At 37.1% G+C, this 10,283-nt stretch overlaps 1 protein-coding gene and 1 non-coding gene across 2 annotated transcripts; both read left to right on the top strand.

Annotated features, from left to right (window-relative positions):
- The first annotated feature begins 2,337 nt into the window (after positions 1 to 2,337).
- LOC105051402 (U-box domain-containing protein 45) lies at positions 2,338 to 8,895 on the top strand. The gene is made up of 6 exons (XM_010931842.4): positions 2,338 to 2,539; positions 3,258 to 3,334; positions 3,827 to 4,012; positions 4,777 to 4,884; positions 6,375 to 7,549; positions 7,914 to 8,895. The coding sequence occupies exons 2-6, from the start codon at positions 3,284 to 3,286 to the stop codon at positions 8,737 to 8,739; spliced, it is 2,346 nt and encodes a 781-aa protein (XP_010930144.1). The 5' UTR covers positions 2,338 to 2,539; positions 3,258 to 3,283; the 3' UTR covers positions 8,740 to 8,895.
- A 115-nt stretch (positions 8,896 to 9,010) lies between these two features.
- Positions 9,011 to 9,083, top strand: TRNAK-CUU (transfer RNA lysine (anticodon CUU)). The gene has a single exon. It is a non-coding gene; the product is annotated as a tRNA-Lys (tRNA).
- The last annotated feature ends 1,200 nt before the right edge of the window (positions 9,084 to 10,283 follow it).

Genomic DNA, 10,283 nt, shown 5'->3' with positions numbered 1-10,283 from the left:
TTCTACGATGAAGAAATCAAAACTATCTCACCTTATTAATCAATTTAGTAACATATATATCTGATGCAATAATAGAATATCTTGTGATAATATGTAGAGGTTTTTTATTCATAGCCTCCAAGGTACAATTAAAATTTATAGTATCTAAACTTTAGAAGTGGCAATAAAAAATTTGGTATCAACAATCTTGGTCTTCCAAAGCCTTCTACCCACAAAAAACAAAGAAAATCTTTCTTAAAAAATTCTGTTTGTTTTTCTTTTCAGGTATGCTGTAACCAAATGGAAAACTCTACTTGCATAGAGAGACAAAAGAAAGAATCTCAATGGGATTAGATATTTGTTTAGTCTCATTTTACACTTAGATATTCTTAAGTTAGTTATTAAAATTATTAAGTCAAGAAAAACATCTATGTTTTAGTTCATAGAATGGTCTAAGAGATCAATGACTACATCTTGCAACACGTGCGCGCGCACGCACACACATATATATATATATATGTAAATTATTCCACTAAAGCTAGGTTAGGAATGAGACAGAAAAGAATGAACCAAGTTAAAAGTTGTAATGAGACTCATAAGTTTTTGTTTTTTTGGGACAAGATTTGGGTTAACATATCTCTTGTAAATTTTCAGAGGGGAAGTCCCAAGTGATTGCTCCGTAAATTGCTCCTGCCAAAAATGTATTTGTTTGGAGAAAAAGTACTTACAATCCACTTTTAATAGCATCATAATGTGTAAAAGAGAAGTGTTTGTAGTGAATATGTCCAAAAAAAAATTTAGAAAATGGAGCAATTTGGAAAAAAAGTACATAAAGAAATTAAAGGAAACTTTGAAGTTAGTTTGGAAAAAGGTGGAATACTAGGTGAATAGCTGTGATTGATTTAAGGCCATTCTCGCATGGTGCTAATCGAAGCATATGTATCATGTTTTATGAGGGAAGCTCCATGCATAGAATATTTATATTTATTTTATAATAAATATAGTAATGTCTCAATATGCTCAATTGTGAGGAATTGCATAACCAAGTTTGTAATTTGATCTTCCAATATGGTAGTCAAACTAAATTGTATAGAGAAATTTTTATCATTTAAAAATATTCATTAATTTTTTTTTTATTTTTTACTACCAATAACATGAGTTAGATGTCAAAAATATTTCCATACTAAAGCTTGTCAACTAACATATCGACAAACTCAAGAAATTGCGGCAATATTCTTCCACCCCCTTACTTTTTGCTTATTAAACTTATTTAAGTCCCAAATCTTCCATTAAGGTTGGTCCAAGTCACTGGTCCCATGCAGACCCCATGGCCAGGATTCCCCTGGTACCTGAGTCCATTAAATGAGGACAAATTGGTCATACTGAAAAATATTTAATGCCATCACCGGCACCAACCGACCGACGCCGAAGTCGGCAATCACTGCCTCAGATCCCGACAATGGCGGCGAATACTTCCAACGAACCCCTATCATCGGAACTCCTAAACAACTCGTATCAATTCCAACCTTCGTGAACCACTCGAATCCATCAATCCCAACCGTTAGATCCATTATTTCTTTCTTTAACAACCGTACGACTATTCCCACTCATCCTTATCCTTCAGCCATCCCTCAAAACAAGCCGTAATCACCGCGCCATTGGATCCACGGAATTATTAGATAAAATTTTGTCTACGGTTTAAAATAACATCCGTAGTATTTAACGTTTTCATAATCCTTCCGTTAGCTTTATAAAATAACCGGATCTAATGAAAATAACTTTAATTTTAAAAATAATTTTTTACTAAATAAAATAATATTTATTTTCAAATTCTGAATTTATTTGATGAATTTCCCTTCCATAAAGATTGGATAGCATGAAAAATAAAAAAAATGGTATATTATTATTTTGGGTTTTAAATTTAATAACAATTTGTTGGAACGATAATCCTACTATTTTTTGATCATTAGCTGTTATTTTTCATTATAATGCTGTTCTAAAAGTACCGTAGCAGAACACTATTGTTAATACTAAAAGTGTGCAACCTTGCAAATAACCGCCATATTACCGGTTAATAACGGTTTTGTTCCAAATAGTGCCGTTATTGGAACGTCACAGCCGTTTTAACCGTTGTAACTGTTAATAGACAGGTATAGATACGATGTACCGAATGGACGGTCGAGATCTCTAATCGTGATGCTGCACATGTACCGTCCTTGTTTATTTTTTAATCAATTATAATTATGATAAATTATTTTATAAAAGGAAATATTTTATTCAAATTATTTTAATCGTCGGTATATATAATATCCGCAGAATCTCTTCCGTGTCCTTCGATATCACTCTCTCTCTCTCTCTCTCTCTCTCGCGCTCGCTTGCTGCGTTGGCTGCGAGAAAATAGCGTGGCCTCGTCTCGCCCGGGCTTAGGATTCGAAGAAACCCTAATTTGGCGGAGGGGCGGGGATGAGATCTCGATGGTTCGGGAGCCAGAGCCCTCTCTTGATCTCTTCCCGGGCTCGTGGACGAAGCCTCCTTGGCAGAATTTCTGGATTGTTTTTGGGTAGGTTATGATATGAATCGGATTAATGAATAAAGAACAATTGATTTTCCAAGTTTTTTGGAGGATTTGGAGAAAAGTTGATTTTTTTCCTTGGATTTCTCTTGATGTTAATGTATTTCGATGTTTGGAATGCAATCCAAATTAATTTTTATGCCTTGATAATGATCGATGTTGCATTGAAAGGAAAAGTTAGAAATTTTCATGTGGTTTTACCTTCTTTCTTCTTTTCGCGGTATATTTTTAATTACCCATAATTTTTTATGAAGTATTACAAATGTTGAGCTGAGATGCGTAATATATTTTGAAGTCTCATATGGAATCTAGTTTTTAACGTTTTTCTTTATAATTACTCTTTAGGAATGTGCTACTTTTATTGGTGAAGAATGGATAATATTAAACAATTTTTTTCTTTTTTATTTCACTTTTGATTTTGGAATTTGAGTTATTTCTTTTGCTTTCTTTTAGATGATGGATGAATTTTCTTCTTGGTAAATAAAGCGAACGATTTGTTTTCCTCCATTGCTTATGTGACCGTGATCCCAGATGAGGCCATGAATGTGGAATGGGGGATGGCATTTTATCGAATGGTTCTGACAATTGATTGATGTTTATTTCCTTTTGCATTTTGTTGAGTTTGGGAAAAAAAAATTACTGTATATCTTCATGATTGTTATTATTCTTTAGTGAGACAATTTTGAGCTTCTAATTTTTTTTGTAGGTAATTAGTTTTGATTTAAGGGAGCCATGGATTCTGCCGAGGTTGAAGAGAACCTGTTCGCACCTGGTGATGCAAAGGTCTTCCCACCAAACTGATTTCCATAACCAAATTCAGTGGAAGGCCTCAATTTCTCTTAAAATGGATCAATAAGAGGAAATTTTTGTGATTGCATCCTTGTAACCATTCAGTCTGTACATATAGTTGTAGTGAACCTTGGATATTAATATTTTGACATTGTTCACAAACCACCCAAGAATATGTTGTCGTTGTAGCTAATATTCTTATATGAACTTAATAAATTTCTTGTTTTAAAATTGTTCCGCTTATTAACAGTTCACGGCAAAATTCTGTTTTCAACAATTTTGTACCTTTTTCCAACTATTTTCATTAAAAGTTAGTGGTATTTGGAAAGTGATGCCCAAAGGAATTTTCTGATGCTACTCTGATATTATTGGATGGTTAGAAGGTCTTTGAAAAAAATACAACTAGAAACATTATTTAGTTTAAATTTTATTCCAGAACGGGTATTAAGATTAAGCGACTGAGGAGATCTTGGTGTTTGTACACAGTTGCATGGAGGCATGTGTAAACAACTTTCTGCAATTGTTTATAAAGCTTTGGGGATCTTTCCAGTCTTGGAGGATGCAAGACCTAGAAGCAAGTCTGGTTTGCAGGCACTATGTTCATTGCATGTAGCTCTCAACAAGGCCAAGAGCCTTCTTCTGCATTGTTCAGAATGCAGCAAGCTTTACTTGGTGAGTGATTTCTATTCTGCAAATCGACTATATAGTCATCTGATTTTTTAGTTTTTCTTGACCAAATGGCTGCATATAGGATTTTATCTATTTATTTGTTTAGCTCATAGCAAATGGTGGCTGTGCTTCGGCAATTTTGACAATACTGTCATTTTTGATGCATTAAAGAACTTTGAGCTATGGGTAATTTACATGTATGCCCCTCCTAGTTTATCAAGTTTATTTTTCTCAAAGCCTTTGTGCAGACATGCCATTGATGGATTTATTTTTAATCAATACTCCTAGAAAAATAACTTTCCTTCTTTTTGTCCCCTGATGAATTAGTTTTGTTGATGATCTTGCAACTTCCATGTTAAGATATCATGAGTAGAACGAATAGTTTATTGTTTTAAATCTTTTACAAGCCCTGGTTGGATGCTTTATGGAATTAAGCTAGTATTACTGTTATTGGGTGTAAAAACTTTCTCTGGAAGAATAAGTGTATTACAGAATACTTATTCTTTATATAATCTCTGATATTATGTGATGCTCTGATGTCAGATGTATTCTTATTCTATTATGTATCTAATTGAAATTCTATTCCGTTGGATGAGAGGGTGCATGCATGATGTTGTAGTCCTAGTACAGAACATTAATTTTATATCATTGCCTTATGAAAAGGCATAATCAACTTCATTTGCTGTAATGGCTGGAACGGTTTGAGGCTAATTTCTGCTCCATCTTGATGCTGCATCTTATATCTATTTCTCTTTCTCTATTATTAGGCTATAACTGGGGATTCCATTCTTATGAAATTTGGGAAGGCAAGATGTGCTCTTCAAGAAGCTCTTCGGCGTGTTGAGGACATAGTTCCGCAAGCCATTGGTTGTCAGGTAAATTATAGAGATTAAACTAGCAGAGGATTTGCTGTAAGATGGTACATAGCTTTCAAAGACTATGAGTTCTTCTTATATTTGTTTCAATTGTACATCAATATTTCGCCAATTGTATCTTTGCACTTTTGGTCCATTTTCTTTTTTTTTTTTTTGCAAATCATTATGATGGTATATAACCTGAAGATCTTCTATGCAGAATTATCCTTGAAATGTCTCCTTGTCTTGGAAATAATGTTCTTCCCAAAACAATGCTGCAAAATGAGGGAAACTACTGTTCTCCTTGCTTACAATATATAATTGCTAAAAGCATTTCTAATAATAACTTTTAGATTCTGTTTCATGATCAACATATAGAGTGGCCGGTTCAGATTTCAGGCCTAGCTATATGGTAATGGACCTTAGGTAAAAATCAGGAGTTATTCAGCAACCCGGTAAAATCAGGAGATCATCATGATGCCTGATGCTGAAGATCTATACGTGAGATGCCCTTTGGTTATTTGTAACATGTTAAGGTTCTTCTTCTTTTTTTGGTGGGCCTATTAAGGTTCTTCTTCATGGATGCAAGATGGTATTGATAATGTGTGGAGGCCCGTATCGGTAAATTGTTTCATATGTCAACAGGATAGAACAAACTACATACATTGATACATGCATGCATGTGCATGTGTGCATGTATGCATACATATACATATTTATGTGCATGCACAGATACATGCATGCTTGTATGCATGCATCCACCGATACATCCATCCGTCCATACATGCATAGTACTTATACAGTACATAGATACATGCTTATAATCAAATTTGCAGCAGATGAACTTAATGGAGTGTCTTTTGGTAAATACTAGCTGAATTTATTTTGCTAGTTAAAACATCAAAGTTCTATTTGATTTATTTATCCATGCAATCAAATTAACAGGCAATGAGCTTAATAAAGTTTCTTTTGGTAAATATTAGCTGAATAAAGTTTGCTCATTGACAACATTTATATCCTACCTGGCTTAATTTGGAAGTGTTTAATGGGTCATGAGTTTATGTTTCCTCCTTAATGTTCATCTTTTAGAGATTTTGCTTCTCATCTTCTTGCATACAATACATGATGGTTTCCTGTATAAGCTATATTAACTCCAACGGAAGCTGGAGAGTGGTCAACTTTTCTCCCATTCAATCAAAGACAACTCACTCTAGGTTCACATTTATTTTCATTTTAAAATTTTGCTTTAGATGGCTATATCTATTGAAGGGTATACTCTTCTGTTGCCTCTTTGGCTTCTTTTATAATGGATTTTCCGAAACCATTTTTTTGCAAATCAACCTACAGTTTTTTAGATGGCTATGAACAGATGTATGACCGCCTTTTCTTATGATAGCAGTTGTGCATCTATGTAGTTGAATGCTTTTATTGTCCATCTATTATATCTATGTCTTGAAAAAACTTTATGCTTCTTGTTTCCTGAATAATATATTTTCATATATTCTTGTCAGATCATGGAGATTGTTGCTCAGCTGGAAGGCACTGTTTTTACTTTGGATCCATCAGAAAAGCAAGCAGGTGAGCAGGTGATTGCGTTGCTTCAAAAGGAGAAAAGATTTAATGGTAATTCCAATGATGGCATGGAACTTGAAGTTTTCCACCAAGCTGCTTTAAAGCTTGGCATTACATCTTCTAGAGCAGCTCTTACTGAGAGAAGAGCCCTCAAGAAGCTGACTGAAAGAGCCCGTGCTGAGGAAGACAATAAAAAGGAATCCATTGTGGCTTACTTATTGCATCTCATGAGAAAATACTCCAAGCTTTTCAGAAGTGAGACACCAGATGATACTGACTCTCAAGGATCTGCTCCATGTTCACCTACTGGCGTAGGCTCTGTTGAGGTTGTCAATAGGAACAACCAAGCTTTTGAGAGGCAGCTAACAAAGCTTAGTTCTTTCAATTTTAAGCAGAATGGAGTGAAATCAGGAAACATGCCAATACCCCCTGAGGAGTTCAGATGCCCAATCTCCTTACAGCTCATGTATGATCCTGTCATTATTTCATCTGGGCAGACATATGAGCGTGTGTGCATTGAGAAATGGTTTGGCGATGGGCATAGTACTTGCCCCAAAACACAACAGCAGCTCTCCCACCTCTGTTTAACTCCAAATTATTGTGTCAAAGGCCTGATTGCTGGTTGGTGCGAACAGAATGGTGTTCCAATTCCAGATGCCCCCCCAGAATCTCTCGATCTGAATTATTGGAGACTAGCTTTATCAGAGCAAGATGCTACAGATTCCAGATCTACAGGAACCATCGACTCCTGCCAGATGAAGGGTGTCAAGGTGGTTCCCTTGGAGGAGAATGCTGCAATAGAGGATCTCAGTGTGGATGAGAGTGTCAGTTTGGAAAATGGCCCATGTGAGGACCGTGAAGTGGATGAGCTTGAAAGATATGAAAGCTTGCTAGGAGTGCTTAATGAGCGTAATGATATTGGGAAACAACAGAATGCTGTGGAGCAGGTTAGGTTCCTATTGAAGGACGATGAGGAGGCAAGGATCTATATGGGTACAAATGGGTTTGTTGAGGCACTAGTCCGATTTTTGAACTCAGCTGTCTGCGAAGGAGATGAGAAAGCTCAGGAGGTTGGAGCATTGGCACTTTTCAACCTTGGTGTTAACAATAACAGGTATGAGAGTCACTATTTCTTAAGTAATCCTTATTTTGTAGGTCCTATACTTCCATTTGATCGCTAGAGAATGAATATAGTAAGCTGAACTACACCTTGCAAGAATTGTTCTGATTGTCCTTGTTCTTTTTCTTCACTAATATCTTCACAAACTGCTTCCAATTGATTTCTTTTAAAAAAAGATCTTTGCGAGCTATTTTGTTTTATTATTACTATAAAACTCATAAATCCAGGTGTCTGTTTGTATGTGTCATATGCTTACATACTCAACATACATAAATTTGAATAATTACTCCCAGATCTCCTACTGCTCCCATATTTTTCTTGCATTCTTATTGCTGTGTTGCTTATGGTGGATCTTCAGGAACAAAAAAATGTTGCTTAATGCTGGAATATTACCCTTGCTTGAGGAGATGATACAAAACTCTGAGACCTGCGAGGCAGCCATTGCTCTCTACCTCAATCTCTCCTGCCTTGATGAGGCCAAACCTGTCATTGGGTCAAGCAAAGCTGTCCCTTTTCTGATCCAGCTCCTCAAGGCCGATAACTCTCGAAGTCACTCATGCAAGCATGATGCCATCTACACCCTATTTAACTTGTCCACATATGCCCCAAACATCACTTACCTCCTTTCCTCTGGCATCATTGAACAGCTCCAATCGCTCCTTGCAGTTCCTGCAGGACCTCCAGGCTACACATGGGGGGAGAAGGCCCTTGCTGTCTTCATAAACCTATCATCAAACACTGCAGCAAAGAAACATATAATATCGACCGCAGGCTTGATTGGGGCGATCGCTGCGGTCTTGGAGAATGGTGAGCCCATTGAGCAAGAGCAGGCAGTGTCGTGCCTCCTAATTCTGTGCTGCGACGATGAGAAATGTAGCCACCTGGTGTTGCAAGAGGGAATAATACCGGCTTTGGTGTTGGTGACTGCAAATGGAACGCCAAGGGGGAGGGAGAAGGCACAGAGGCTTCTGAAGCTGTTCAGGGAGCAGCGGCAGCGCGAGATGTCCCCTGTGCGGACTCAGCCGCAAGAGGTGCATTCGGCAGTGACCATTGGTGATGGTGGGGGTGAGGATGCATATGAACCAACATCATTGTCTAAATCGAGATCCAAGAGGCTTGGGAGGGCATTCACATCAATGGCATCAATATGGAAGTACAAGAATCGTTCTAGGCATCAATACTAGAATGTGTCTCAATGCCTATGTAAATTGTTCTCGTAATTTTAATCTGTTTCTTTTACTCTGAAAGTAACCCTCCTGTGGCATTTTCCTTTTGCCTTGGAGGAGAACGACTCAGAGATGTACAGGCCTCCCAAAATGGAGTTTCTCCTGATTCCTTAATTGTCTCTAAATTGTTCATTAGCTTGCTTAAGACCAGGCCATCCAAGTTGGTTCTCACGATGTTGTGGTAGCATAACCTATCTGACATAATTTTCCTTTTAGGAGCAATCATTGAGCCCGTCTAGCTCAGTCGGTAGAGCGCAAGGCTCTTAACCTTGTGGTCGTGGGTTCGAGCCCCACGGTGGGCGCTTTTAGCTTTTAAGCTGACGTGTATATGGTTACCATTGAATAATGATGGCATCTGTTCAAATTGATGGAATATGGTGTTTTTTTTTTTAAAAAATTTTTTGTTTGCATTAGAGAACCTTTTCTCCCGTAGTTCTTTTGCATCATTACTTCATTAATCGCTATATGCTCCGTATTTGCTGCTGTTGCTTCTGTTTTATTATGTCCACTTGGTTGTAGGTTTTGTTACAATCCAATTATTCAGTGCTGGTACTGTAAACACTTCCTTTTAATTTAGGCTTTTAGCTCCTTTCCCTACACCCCCCCCCCCAAAAAAAAAGCAATTATTCAATTTACCTGAAGAAATTATGGAATCTGTTCAAATATCATGTCGATGTCCAAGTCATGGTGCTGTTTTGTCTTTCTTTCCCCATCTATCGTTACACAATAGTACAATCACATACTCAATTCTGTACATGAATTTAGTCTAGGACTGCAAAGGTGGCAAACAAACCAAGCTGCTCATAAACATCTTAGGCTCAGCTCTGCAAGAAATTTGTTTAAACTTGGTTCAACTAAGAAATTAATCGAGCTTCAACAATTTTCGAAGCGCAGCTAATAAATAATCCAAGCTTGAACAATGTAGGCTTCGAAAAATAAATTGGAGTGGCTTGGCTCAAAAGTGGCACAAAAAGTAAACAAGCCTGCTTGAAAATAGCTTGTTAAGAGCTTGGCTGGAGCTGATCAAGCCTGAAGTGGTTATGACTGGGGCTGGCTCAGCTCAACAACAACAATAATTGGTAGGTGCACTAACAGCACATCAAAGACTTTTCTCCTTTATATACAGCCGGACAAGGCTTGTGCCCGTGTAATCGTAGTTAGATTCACTAATGCGGTTTGGTTTGGTTTTCTTGTCCATATGCGATTGTCTACCAGTATTCTCATTTGGCATGGACAAAGTGGAATTGTAGATGATGGCGGCAGTGATGGACATACAAGGATCCATAAACATGTTAGGCTCAGCTGTGCAAGAAACTTGTTTAAACTTGATTCAACTAAGAAATTACTTGAACAATATAGGCTAAGAAAAATAAATAGGAGTTGCTTGGCTCAATAAAATGTTCCGCTCAAACTTGGCACATAGAGTGAACAAGCCATGCTTGAAAATACCTTGTTAAGCTTGGCTGAGCTGATGAGCCAAGCCTGGATAACTTGTTAGTGGG

The sequence above is a fragment of the Elaeis guineensis genome, chromosome 9 (assembly GCF_000442705.2).
Source record: "Elaeis guineensis isolate ETL-2024a chromosome 9, EG11, whole genome shotgun sequence".
Classification (NCBI taxonomy): Eukaryota; Viridiplantae; Streptophyta; class Magnoliopsida; order Arecales; family Arecaceae; genus Elaeis; species Elaeis guineensis.
Note: the sequence above shows the minus strand (reverse complement) of the source record. Positions and strands in the feature narration are given on the sequence as shown.

What these genes read in the sequence shown, in the direction of transcription:
- LOC105051402 (XM_010931842.4), top strand. Translation starts at nt 3,284, where the DNA reads ATGGATTCTGCCGAGGTTGAAGAGAACCTGTTCGCACCTGGTGATGCA. An exon ending in TCGCACCTGGTGATGCAAAG is followed by an intron (nt 3,335 to 3,826) that starts GTCTTCCCACCA and finishes GTTTGTACACAG; the next exon opens with TTGCATGGAGGCATGTGTAA. An exon ending in CGCAAGCCATTGGTTGTCAG is followed by an intron (nt 4,885 to 6,374) that starts GTAAATTATAGA and finishes TATTCTTGTCAG; the next exon opens with ATCATGGAGATTGTTGCTCA.